Source organism: Podarcis cretensis (genome assembly GCF_951804945.1).
Source record: "Podarcis cretensis genome assembly, chromosome: 4".
In the NCBI taxonomy this organism is placed as follows: domain Eukaryota; kingdom Metazoa; phylum Chordata; class Lepidosauria; order Squamata; family Lacertidae; genus Podarcis; species Podarcis cretensis.
Window position 1 is genome coordinate 27,641,313 of NC_137173.1, and position 13,689 is coordinate 27,655,001.

A 13,689-nucleotide genomic window follows, 5' to 3' on the forward strand; every position below is an offset into this window, starting at 1 on the left:
TTGTCTTTACAAGCCAAGGTCCATGGCTGGTCCATGGCTGCTCACACAGGTAAATATTATCAGAAACTTCCTTCATTTTACTCACATACAGAAAACTGACATGAAGTGATTTTCTCTAGGGTCAAGGTTGGAAAATTAAATGTTTGTTACTAATTGAGGAACTTATAAGGGACATGTTTGTTTTTATGAAAATCTGCGTTGGTATTAATTATAGGTAATGAAGGGGACTGTTTTAAAAAGTTTAATGCAGAGCTTTATTTTGCATGAATATTCATCAGTATTTTGTGATATAAAAACAAAACCTAGACCTCTAATAAACTCTGTTACCAGAATTTGTCTGTGTTCTTCCCAATTAACTAAAACCATCAAATCTGATATACCTATATAACCCAAGACACCTTGATTACTAGGAAAATCTAAAAATGAAAAATTCATATACAACCCTCAATAAAAGATAACTTAGGGGTTACTCAAGAGCAAAGTTTCTCATAAAGGTAAAGGTAAAGGTACCCCTGCCCGTACGGGCCAGTCTTGACAGACTCTGGGGTTGTGCGCCCATCTCACTTAAGAAGCCAGGGGCCAGCGCTGTCCGGAGACACTTCCGGGTCACGTGGCCAGCGTGACATCGCTGCTCTGGCGAGCCAGAGCCGCACACGGAAACGCCGTTTACCTTTCCGCTGGTAAGCGGTCCCTATTTATCTACTTGCACCCGGAGGTGCTTTCGAACTGCTAGGTTGGCAGGCGCTGGGACCGAGCAGCGGGAGCGCACCCCGCCGCAGGGATTCGAACCGCCGACCTTTCGATCGGCAAGTCCTAGGCGCTGAGGCTTTAACCCACAGCGCCACCTGCGTCCCCAAAGTTTCTCATACACATAACTTAATGTAATGAAAGTGCCTCTATTAGCTAGATTTCTATATTTTGGCCAGCTTCATCTGGATAGCTTCATCCAAGCTCCACTCTACCCCAAACCCATCTAAAGTAGCCTGCTTAACCAATGAACAGTACACATATGCCATTTCTTTGAATATTCCTTCTGTCCCAGCCAGAAGGGGACCAATCACAGAGTTTCACTCAATCAAGCCTTGACTAGAATGGCTCTCTTTGCTCTCATTGCCTCCACTTCCCACAGATACCACTACTGATTTAAAATCACCCAGTGACACCCTCATTGCTGAATTACACCATATCCACTTGACAACCCCCACCCACAACTCCCCTCTTATTACATTATAAATTACACAAGATAGCTCTTCCTTCAACTTCTGCGCACTGTAACTGTTTAATAAAGTAGGGATGTTTTGCTCAATGGGTGAAGTATGGATGGGGAAATGGGTGGCTGAGAAATGTGCTAAAGGTAAAGGTAAAGGTACCCCTGCCCATACGGGCCAGTCTTGACAGACTCTGGGGTTGTGCGCCCATCTCACTTAAGAGGCCAGGGGCCAGCGCTGTCCGGAGACACTTCCGGGTCACGTGGCCAGCGTGACATCGCTGCTCTGGCCAGAGCCAGAGCCAGAGCCGCACACGGAAACGCCGTTTACCTTCCCGCTGGTAAGCGGTCCCTATTTATCTACTTGCACCCGGAGGTGCTTTCGAACTGCTAGGTTGGCAGGCGCTGGGACCGAGCAGCGGGAGCGCACCCCACCGCAGGGATTCGAACCGCCGACCTTTCGATCGGCAAGCCCTAGGCGCTGAGGCTTTAACCCACAGCGCCACCTGCGTCCGAGAAATGTGCTACTGCTCCTTAAAACAGTTACAGTTCCAAGACAGAGCAAAGTTAAGGAGGCGGGGCTGGTGGGAGATGTGAAAAGGCAATAATGGATACAGCAGCTGAGCAGAACAGTGGTAGGAAAAGGTTAAGAAACTCTTGGCGACAATGAATTTTGAGAGCCTTTGATAGGGAAACAGGAGGCAATGTGGAAATGCTGGGCTGTTGCAAAGAGTTGGTGAAGAACTCTGAGATTTCCTCACTCTTACAGCTGGCCAGTGGTAAGAGAGATAATAACACAGTGAGGAAATGCCAGTCACAGGGTGCCACATCAGAATATTGGTCGGGCTATGAGGAGTCAGTAAGAAATAAGACAAACTTTGCTTGATCATCGATCTGTGAAGCATCTTGAAAATTAATTGTGGATTTGTTTGTTTTTTAAAGTATGATTTAATAACCAGTGACTGACTCGAGGTCACCTGGTAAATTTCTGAAATATAGATCTGAAATAGCTGGTCTCTCCTGCCCCAGCCAAACATTAACCATCACACCACACTGGATTTCAAAAGCATTGCTAACCACATACATAAGCATATCTAGTTTATCCAAATTAACTATAGCTTTGATATTTAGGCTATTTTGCAAACTACAGCAGACCAGCAATTCCAGTAGCTTTATCATAGTTTAACAGTAATTTGCTTAAAGTTTTAGGCAAGAAGAGCAAAAGAAGTGGGAGTAAGAAAGTAAAATTGATATAATGCTAAGCAAGCAAAGTAGTGGCAAATTACAAATCCCTCTCTTATCATATGAGAGAAAATTATGACCAAGAGGAAATCATTGTTATAGCACTGAGCACTGTTTTGTAACTAGCCAAGTAAAAAATCAGAGGACCTTCCATATGAGAAAAAGCTCAAGCACTTCAAGCTTTTTAGCTTAACAAAAAAGATACAATGGATGACATGAGTTTATAAATTTACAGAGAATTCTCCCAATCTCAGGGTCACCAAATCAAATTGATGGGCAAAAAGAAAGATACTAAAAATGGAAGCACTTCAAACAACAACAACAAATTACTGTAGCTATGGAATTCACTACCAAGATTTGTGCCACTAGCTTTGAAGGGTTTAAAAGTGGCTGAGAAACCCATGAAGGATAGGTCTAAACAGAAGTTATGGGGCAGTATGCCATTAAGTACAAATTTCTCTTCAGCGACAGCAGGGGAGGAATACTGGTTTCATGCGCTGGCTTCCCAGAAGCATTTGTTAGGCCATAGTGAAAAACAGGATGCTGGATTAGATGGACTTTGGTTTCATTTTCAAATAAGTGATAAATAATATAGTCACTTCCTATAAAACCATTACATTTATTATTTCAATTCATCTTTTAATGCTTCCTCTTCAATGAATCCAAAAAACAACACTATGCCAAAAATAATTAGTGCTGGGTACAATAACTGAAATTGACAAAGATGCAATTTCAATCTTCATATGCAAGCGTTTGTATTCTAGGTGCTTTTCTATGAAATCTTTAAATTTCAACATTGCAGCACTTTTAAGTACTAATAGACAATATGAACAATCTTAAACCATGCATTCTATCCCTAAATCTGCCCCAAAACCTTTACAAATAACAGCCCAGATATGAAGGATTTTCTTTGCCCCATATGAACTACATAGCATACATCCAGCTACCATATCAACTTAGCAGCTGGTCATAGTTCTGTTCATTTCGCTCTGAAGGTGAGTGAGGCTTACAGATTACTGACGCTCAGCTTAAAATATTATATACCAAAACTAATTACTGGGAAAAGGGGAGGTAGCTACAGATGATACCTATGTTTATAGCACCCCACTCACATTTTAAGAATCTTCCAAATTAATAGTTAATTCATCAAGACCACTGAAATAAAGATTTCCTCCTATTGCCTATCTTTGACACCAATAAATTAACACCCAACACTTCTCTAGACACAACAGTACTGCAGATAAAACCATAATTTGCATGGTATTTGGGTAAAGGTGCTGGCAGCTTCCTTTTAGTGGTTGGAAGCATGCCTCCATTGAGAAAATGTAACTGTCTTTCAGTATAAATGTGCAGACACAATAATGAAGTTCAGGGAACTTCAAATGGAATCAATTCAAGTTTTGTTAGGCTCCTATCTTTTATCAACATCCTCTTGCTACATCAACAATACACCATATATTAGGTATGTCTGGAATTTAGTTTACAGCAATCTCGATATGTAAATAAAATGTAAATGATAGAGGATTACGTTAATCACTGTAGGACTAATGTTTTGAAATATTTAGCTAAATAAATGACTGCAGTTGAAGGAGGAAGTCAAACATGACTGAAAAGAAAGATCAAAGATTTCAGCATACCAAAGCCATGCCCACTTATTTTTAAGCAAAATTATTAAGAGTCCATCACTGCAATTACATATTAAATGAGGGGATAGAGTAGTAGAAGTGTGAAGCACCATCCACCACAGTTTGATTAGATCAACTTATTTGGTGCCCTACAACAACCTCTGACATCACATCATGGGGAAGCGACAAAAGCACTGTGGTAAAACATCTGCTTTATGTGCAGAAGGTCACAGGTTCAATCTCCAGGTACAGCTGAGATGGAATCCTGCCTGAAATCTACTGCCCATCAGTGTAGACAAAACTAAGCTAGATGGACCAAGTCTGACTTAGTGTAAGGCAGTTTCCTATGTTCTGTAATGGTCATGTATGTGTATGTGTGTGCATGTGTTGATTGGGTCATCCATATAACCTTTATGATCTCAAGTTGCTTTCCCTCCTTTTATATGGGGGGGGGGGGGAGAGAGAGAAACCTGTTAGTATACATGATAAGAATTTCCCTGTTTTATTTCACATATCTGTACTCTTACCCAAGCCTGAAAATATGTAAGTTTCAAAAACTGTTTTAACAATTGCTTTACATTTCCTCATATGATAAAAGCAATGAGATTTTATAAGACAGGAGCTCTCTGAATGTGATGTAACCTTGGTTATGACACTTCTTTCCACTGCAACTAACAGGGAAAGACTATCACCTGCATTCCAACCATTCATTGGCTGAAGCTATGGAAATGTAAACTACTAAATTTCCAAGCTTCAAAGAGAAAGCCTAGAAGCAATCACTTCCAGTTGTGGCATTTGAACTTCTAATTTCAATATGAGCTTGTGTAATGAGAGTAATATTTGAATTAGTATTCTATTTCAAAGGTTCTTTCTAAGCGCTTTCTAAACAATTTTCCTATATTTTACAGTCTGGCTTTCCAAATAAGTATACTCGCATGTGCATCTCTGAAGAATTACAAAAGTTGCGAAACCCCCCAAAAAACTGCTTCAAAAACCAGAAAGCATTTTTAAGTTTGAGAACCAGGAAGTGCAACAGATTAAAAAAGGCAATTTGTTGTTCTCATACCAATGACCAAACTGACCACCAACCTATTTATTAAGATACAAAGTCCATACCGAAAGCTCAGAGCCTTCAGCAGAAGTCAACAAAACAGAATTAATGTTTGTTCCAAAACTAGATTTTACTGACGATGATGTATCAGCAAACCCATATGGCATTCAGTCCACATTAAGTACATATAAGTTCCATTGATTTCAATGGAAGTTAAATTTAAGCTTATGCTTAACTTTCCCAATGTTATCAGTGTATGTCCACAGTCAAACAAATCCCATTTATGTCAATGAGAATTACTCCCAGGTAAGTGTGTACTAGACTGCAGCCTAAAAGGTTCTTTTTCTTGACTGGATCATAGCTACAGCTTTTAGTGATTATTTTATTGTTGTTTTATTACTGAATACATTTTTTTAAATGCTTTGAAGCTGAACAGATATCAGAAGCAAATCAAGCAGAGCTAAGAATCTGCTACAAGCCCAAAAGAAAAGCATCAAATAAAAGGATTAGCACATGAGAATCAACAATATGCTTTATATTGTTTGTGATTTCCCCTCCCCAATATTTTGCCAAAGCTACTTGGAGCAAAATGCTTTATTAAGCTACAGATAAACGTTATTAAAGTAGTGCCCTTGTCACAAATTACTGTTTTCCTGTTATGCAGAGCCAAAAACAACCATGTTAATGCCAAGCATAGACTGTGGCCCTGAAAGCTTAATTAGACACATATACAGAGCATGAATGGCACATTAGGGCTCAGAAACCATAAACATTTATCTTTAAATGGCATGACATATATATTTAGGACATATGAGAAAATTCACTCATGCATAAGAAAAAACATATATGCAGTACATAAAGGGACAATCAAGTTAACTTTATCTCCATTTCAAAATAATTCACAGATCCAGACTTGTTTGTTCTTAGTATACATTGTAGGCAGTCCCCTCTCAAATCTATATTCTTTCCTCTTTCTCTCGATTTCAAAACAGTCCAGATAGGTTACTGGCATAACACTTTACTGAAATAGGGTGTCCGATATCAATTCAAAAAAGGGCCTGGCATAAGAAGTGCTGGAGTGTAGAGAACTCTTGTCCCCAAGATACAATGTCTAATGATGGCCTTCTGGAACTGTTAAAGAATATTAACCCATTTCAGCCAAGTAGTAAAAAAAGAATGAAGGGAAGTTGAAAGAAAATGGCAGGATTTAAAACTAGCTTTAAGTGCAGAACCACTGATAAAAAAAGTAGTTTCATTTCATGTTGTATCCCATTTTTTCCCTTGCTAGAATCTAAAACATTTTAAAAAGTCAAATACAGTAATGAAACTGATAATTCACTCTAGTACAACAGAGATGGTTCTCACTCTCACATCTATCTTGTTCCAAAAGGGCACCTCAGTTCCCCACTATTATTCTGAAAACAAAGTCAACGTGAACTTACCATATCAGATGGAACACTGCTAGACATCTTGATATTACCCTGATGGTTTCAAAAAGTACAGAATAATATTTCTTTTTTAGAAAAAAGCCAGCCAGCCAAGACGATCTTCCAGCTAACCAATCTTTGGTGTGCGTCTGTTAAGTTCTGAGATTTATTTTCGCCTAAACTACGGCAAGGAAACTGTGGATCGAGGGGATCAAAATCCAAAGAGGAACTGGTGTTGAAAGGCTCGATCGGAAACACCAGGGAAACCAGAGATGGCAGCAGATCCTTGTCGTCAGCAGCACAAACACCAACACCAGCGGTGCCAGGTAGACCAGAAAGAAATACACAAGGGCATGAATTGTGTACAGGCTTTTTCTCTCTTCCCCCTCTCGCTCTTCCTCTCCAGCCTAGACCAATAATGAATGACGAGGATGATTCAGAGGATAGTTCTGCGCCCGAGTCACCTCCTCATTAAAACGAGCGACAGGCAGGCAGGCAGGCACTCCGAGCAGAGAGAGAAGTAAGGCGACCTTCCTCTTTCCCTGGAGCCGAAGTTGTTGGGGGTGTTTCCTCTCGGTTCCCTTTAGACGTTTATTCTTTTTTTTGCAAAAAAACAAAAAACCAACCAGAACAAAACACCCGAACGGGGAAGGAGGGCGGAGGTGGGGGGAAAGGAGGGGGGCGTCAAAAGAAACGACTCTCCCCCCTCAAACTGCAGCGGCGGCGGCGGCGGCAGCTCAAGGGGGGATTTAAACTGCAGTCGCCTCTTCTAGCAGCAGCAGCAGCAGCAGCAGCGCTCGCCGCCCCCTCCGCCTCTCCTTCCTCAGGTCTCTGTTCTCCTCATCGCCGCCGCCGCCGCCGCTCCTCTCTCTCCAGACCCTTCGCCGCCTCTTCCTTGCCGTCCTCCAGGGGCTCCCTCGGCAGCAGGCGGTTAACGGAAACCCCCCTCAGCTGACGCGGCGGGGCTGCTCGCCCTTCTCTTTCTTCCCTCGGAAGCCGGCGCTTCTGAGGAAAAGAGGGGCGAAGAGCGAAACAGTTCGGCTTCTCTTTTCCACCCCTCCCCGCCCCTCAGAGAGAGCCGCTCTCGGCTACCCTTCGCCGCCCGCCGCCGCTCCCGCAGCCGCCTCTTGTCATCTTCCTTTCAAACCAACATGGCGTCTGCGCCGAGCTGAGAAAAGGGGACACGGCAGGGGAAAGACGGACCTGGCAGCGCCCCCATCCCCCACTCCCCCCCTTCTCCGCACACACAGACACACTCCGGCTCCGCCCCTTGTTCTTTTGCGGAGCCGCGTCAGAGCGCGGCTCCGCGCAGGCGCCGCGCGCAGGGCATCATGGGGGCTGTAGTTCGAAAAGGCGCAGCCAGGGTCTCCTCCTCCTCCACCACCACCACCCTCCCCTCACAAAAAGCGGCGGTGTGACGCAGAGCTTTTTCGCTTTGGCAGCTGCTTGTTGTTATAGCAGCCCCGCCTCCAGCAACTGTTGCTAAGGGGACGGGGAACTACCCGCTGCTGAAGAGGCAAGGGGGCCTGTGGCGCTGCTGGAGGAGGGGGTTTCGCACGGCTGGCTCGTGACTTGGCGCTTTTCCTTTCTCCTCGCACCCGAAGCGGTCCTCCCCCCCCCCATATGTATGCCAGACCCCCCCCCCCCATACTGTACTTCAGTTTAAGCCAGGTTTAAATAAATGTGTCGCCGGACTCTAGATGGAACTGGTTCTTGGGCTGTCATTTATAAAGGAGGGGAGATCAACGACTGCGGAAACCAAACTGAGAAGAAATGGAGCAAAGGTCATCATCACACGCACTGAAAGTACAAAGCAGTGGCAGGAACGAGACGTCACACCGACATATCTTCGTGTATTTGCTTTTAGAAATGGCCCTTTTGGAGGGCACCTGAAGCTGCGGGACATTATTACATAGCTGTAAGCGCGCCAAGGATATATTTGATATGAACCCTGATTTTTGGTAAGTGACATAATGCTATTGGTATCCAATCTCTTCCTGTGTCATAAAAATCAGCTCAAGTTTCAGGTGCAGGTAAGTCCGAGGCCAACCATTCTTCATCCTGAATATAGTATGTTCTACTTTTGGGTGTGGATCTAAAAATCAAGATCATCCAGGAAGTAGGGCAAATATTTGTCATTCAAAAATTAGTACTATCGCCTCGTTTAATAGATTTGAAGGTCCTGCACGCATAGGTTTTGACTTTGCTTGCTGTGACTACTTAAAGAAAAAGAAAAAACTGGCTGAACGAGGAAACTGTCAACAAAAGAAAGGGCCTTCAGTTGAGTATTCATATCCATGAGAGAGCCATATATAATGAGCTGGATCCCACACCCAGACTAAGGTATATGGAGAACAAAGTGTCCTTTCTTGACCTAGTAATAGTCCTTTCCATTTCCAACAGGAATTGGGCACCTTTGACCTTCCAGATCTTGTGGCCTCCAGTTTGATCAGCCACAGCCAGCATAGCGAATGGTCAGGGATGTTAAGTGTGATAGGTACTGAAAAGCAAATGAGCAGCAGAGGAAGTAGTAGGGGATGTGGATTTCTCCTTAACCAGGCACACCTCGGTTGGGAAAAACACTGATGACAAGGGAAAAGCAGATTGGCTTTTGGGTGTATTTTTCGATATCTGGATTATCCCTGGATAGGGAAGATCTGAAAAGAAGTGAGATAGGGGCTGGTGGTGGAGACTGTCGTGTGGGCAATGGTTAAAAACTTCAGGGACAAAGAGCATTAAACACACAGTAACTGCTGCTGTGAACAAGCCCAGACTTGTAGCCCATCTGAAGGGACACAGGCTCCCCATTCCTGATTTGCAATTTTGTATTGTGCTTTTGTGTGTTCAAAGTCCTTCTCAGGCATTAAGCCTGTGAGGTGGATGAGCTTTATTCTCCTCATAGTGCAGGGTTTGGGGTAAGGCTTGAATGACAGCGACTTCCCTTGGGTGTTGTGAAGGGATGGCTCAGAGCCAGACCATAGCTCTCTTGCCCCTTTCCTCCCCCTTTAAAAAAACTTCTTTAAAATAATTGTTTACCTTTGCTTACAGGACAACAAGCTTCAGTCAGTGACAAGGTTGGGCATGGCAAACCCAAGACCAGCAGAGGGCCCACTGTCCTAACAGCGCTCCCATTTTCACATTTCAACAAAGTATCTGAAAGGGTCATATGTAGCCTAAGGGAAATCTCAGTTTGCATGCCCCACGTCTTCAAGGTTGGATGTCCCCACTGTGGGTAATCTGTCCAAGGGCTCCAAAATCCTGGAGCCAGGACTGAGTAGGAAAACCATATTCCTGGGGTTACACTAGATTGGTCTCAATTAGACAACTGGCCTGTGAGGGCAAGCTACAACATTTAAAACACAACTTTAACATTAAAATACAATATTGCACAATATTACAAAAAAAGTTTAAAGTGACTTAAAATTGCAAAATTAAGGTGGATCCTAAAAATATACAAGTCACAGTAAAGAGATGTATCTTCAGCATTCGCCAAAAGCTGTATAATGATGGTGCCAAACACACTGTTCTAATCATTCTAATCCTCTGAGCTCCTTTTTCTATTCCAAAAGCCCTCTTTCTGATCTATGGGTTTTGCGACTGAGCTACAGCTCCACACAGGACCCTCAATTATTGCTCTCAAGCCTTGAGGCAGCAGGATTAAAATCTGCTCAAATGAGACTTGAATCTACGCCTCCTGTTCCTAGTTGCATTGACCCCCCATTAGCTACAAAGCCTTGTGCACGGTTACCTGCTGTGCGCTTGCTGTTATCTTTTCCATCCGTCCCTCAGGCATGTGCCTCTCTGCCTCTGCAAGTATTGGTCCTCCTCAGAGGGCAGTGGCGCTGTCAGGACAGGACATCGGGGCAGAGGTCCAGGGCCCTGCTCAGCCGAGCTGGAGGACTTCCAAATTCAGCACAGGGCTGGCTGATCACATTTTGAAGCAAGTGAACTGCTGTCTAAAGAGGAAGCTCCATTAAATCCAGAGTCACAAATAACCCAATTGCACCACTGCCAGTGAGGCAGCAACGCAGGAGTGTGGTGTGTGCAGCATTATAGAAACAGCGTCTCCGCACAAAGGCACCGTTCCCATAGCAGGACTCAGAACCTTCTCCTGGGATGCTGTGGGTTCTCCCTGCTGGCTTTTCATTATAGCATGGTGTCAGCTAGTACTGTGGAAAGAGCTGTAGTCTCTTCTCTACTCAGTGGTTGTTTGTTTGGCCACCTTTGGAGGCTGGTTGGTGCTGTCCATGCATGTGTAACTCTATCATATAGAATCATAGGACTGTAGAATTAGAAGGGACCATGAGGATCTTGTAGTTCAACCTCCTGCAATTTAGGAATCTTTCACTCAACATGGGGCTTGAACCCATGACCTTGAGATTAAGACTCTCATGCTCTACCAACTGAGCTATCTGGGGGCCTTAGCAACAGGCTGCAGAATTTCCAGTGACACTGCGTGAACACTTCCTATTATTGCTGCATTAGCTTTTGTTTTAACAGGTACTGTTTACTCTGCTGCCCAGAGAGCATAGGATCTTGACTGCGCTATCCTAGCATTAGCCCTGCCAAAGCTGCACTTGCAAAACAGCGCTATATGATCTGCCCATCTGACTTTTTACCACACAATGTAGTTTTTTAACCAACGTGCATTAGAGTAGTCCTATTGAAACCATTATTATTGGCCTCAGTTCATAGGCACCAAGGGGCCCAGATCCCAATAAAATATTTGAGGGGCAGTCGCCCCACATTGAGAACAATTGGGGAAGAGGAGGCTGAGCGTGAAGCTGAACATGGCACAGCTTCAGTTGCTGACGATTCCTCCTCCTCCTCTTACCACAGAGAGGAAGGAGTGGGGAAGCAGCCCTGGGCTGGTGGCGGCAGAAAGAGGAGGAGGTGGAGACTGAGTACCAGAGAGGAGGAGCCGTCAGCCACTGAAGCCATACTGCCGCCATATTTGGCTCCACTCCCTGGCACCTCCCGGCATCCCCGTGTCACACACACGTAATGTGTGTGCCATCACCCCCCTCCCAATCTTCTGCTAGGTTGGCACCTCTGCTTCAATTAAAGTTTTGCAGACACAGTTTTCTTCCCCTCAACAGCGGTTGAAAGTCCAGCATAGCTTTTTCTGCTCAGGCTTGGACAGTGTTCTTTTGGAGGAGTGTCCACTGTAGACTTACCTTATCCTTTGCAAGATAGAAAGTGACACACTAAAAATTGAATCACACATATATTATATTGGAACTGGAGCTACGATTTCCATATTCCTTCATACCCTTCCTACAACCCTGGCTGAATGAAAATAATTTACAAATTCTGCTGTTTAACTGGTCGAAGAGGTCATATGACGCATGGACACCATTTTTCATTGTCCAGAAAAACTCCTTGCAACTATTAGGCCGTGGCCTCCATGTTAACCGGACAATAGTTTAGTGTTCCCTGGGATATGGGAACACCACCATTTTCATTCCTGTACATTTATTACTATAGATGGTTGGCACAATCAACAAAGACTTTCCCAAGATGAATGGTGTTACTATAAGAAACACTGAATAAACCCTTTTGCTTTCCTGAACACCCTGCTTTCTTTTCATTTTGCTTTGTTAAAGGGCAAGAAATCCAGCAAAGGGGAAGATTAGCATGGGATGTGGAGAGCACAACAAACATACATTTGTTTGATGGAAGAATCTATAACTAAACAATCATAACTACCATGCTCTGATTATTCTGGTAGATTTTTTTCCTCTTGAAGATACCGCCATTGATGCAGTAGGAAAATCTCATAAATCAGATTTTCATTCTGGTTTGTGCTTATGGGTGTATTAGTTTTATGTGTATATAAACACATCCCTAAGCCCCACAGGAAGCGTTAAAAAAAGAAAGAGGGAAACGTCATCTGATTGCCTCGAAGTCAACAAGCAGTTAATAGAGGCTGCTGCAATATCTACTTGTCTGTTTCTTAATAACAATATTTGAGCTGGCTGGGATTTCTAATAGCTCTTACTAGCAGTAGCCCATCTCTAAAATTTATTCGTGAAGCTTAATTATGAGCCGTGTTGATTCAAAATTAAACAAAAGATCAATTCTGTGCACACCCGCCTATGTCAGCATTCTTTTCTCGCTGATAGTATATCTGAATGTCGCAGAGGATCCTCCCACACAAACCAGCATAAATATTTTCCTGTGCCAAATGCCTGGGTTGGATTCCCTTTGATTATTAGTCTGCACATGTTTTCTTCAGCGATAACGCAAATCCTGTGTTTTGCTAACTTTGCTGTGTTTGTATGGTTCCTCTGTTTGACAACCTATTTGTTAGCCACTCTGCGCTACCCTTGCAGCTATCTCGCAAAAAGGCACACAAACAAAAAATCCCGACAAGGGAAATGCTGCAAATCGTAAATTGCAACTATTTGCATCTGACATGAATGGGGGAGACCTGTAGGTGCAAAATTTGATAAAATTTCAAGGATGCCACACATGCACCACAGAATATTCAATTGGCCGCAACAAAATGCTTCTTTCAGGCTTAGTTTCAGGAGGAGGGGACCCTGCAGGAGTCAGCGAAGTCCTCTGTGGGCACCTATGGGCCCCTGGAACCATGTTGGTGACTCCTGCCCTAGTAGACTGGATATGGGAGAGGGCTATGGAGACACCGGGCATTCCTGCAAATGGGTACTACATCTGTCATGGCTGGAGACCCAGGCACCAAAGATGCATTGCATGCATGGGGGGGGGGAATCCAAGGACTACGTCTACCCTGCACCCTTCTCAGCACAAACTGAAACTGCTCTGCCACCCACCAGTGGCGTAGTGTGGGGGTGCAGGGGGGCCGGCCGCACCGGGTGCAACATCGGGGAGGGTGCGCTCGCCCCCTCTGGAGTCGCTGAAGAGCCTCGGGCGCAGGCTGTAGCAGAGCCCCATGTCTCGCGGAACCAACGAGCTGTGCGTGCGTCCGGGCTGAAGGCGTCTGGCAGGCAGCGGCTCTCAGCGCTCGCCGCGGTCCCCACGCGTCAGGGCCGCGGAGGGCACACCAGGCAGCCCCTCCTCACAGCCCCGCCGCCGCCGCCGCTGCTGCAGCGGCTGGGCCATGTTGCATTTTCCTCACCTCTCTGCCCTCTTCCTCCTCTGGGCAAGCGGCGT

At 44.5% G+C, this 13,689-nt stretch overlaps 1 protein-coding gene across 2 annotated transcripts in view; it reads right to left on the reverse strand.

The window, feature by feature from the left end:
- The window catches only part of UBL3 (ubiquitin like 3), a 39,910-nt gene extending 32,793 nt beyond the window's left edge, over positions 1-7,117 (reverse strand). Inside the window, exon 1 of one of the 2 annotated variants that reach the window (XM_079974658.1) lies at positions 6,568-7,117. In XM_079974658.1, the coding sequence (XP_079830784.1) occupies positions 6,568-6,594 (27 nt within the window). In that variant the 5' untranslated portion in view covers positions 6,595-7,117. The remainder of the gene's footprint in view (positions 1-6,567) is intronic. The other variant, XM_079974659.1, reaches the window with a different exon arrangement.
- Positions 7,118-13,689: the final 6,572 nt, after the last annotated feature.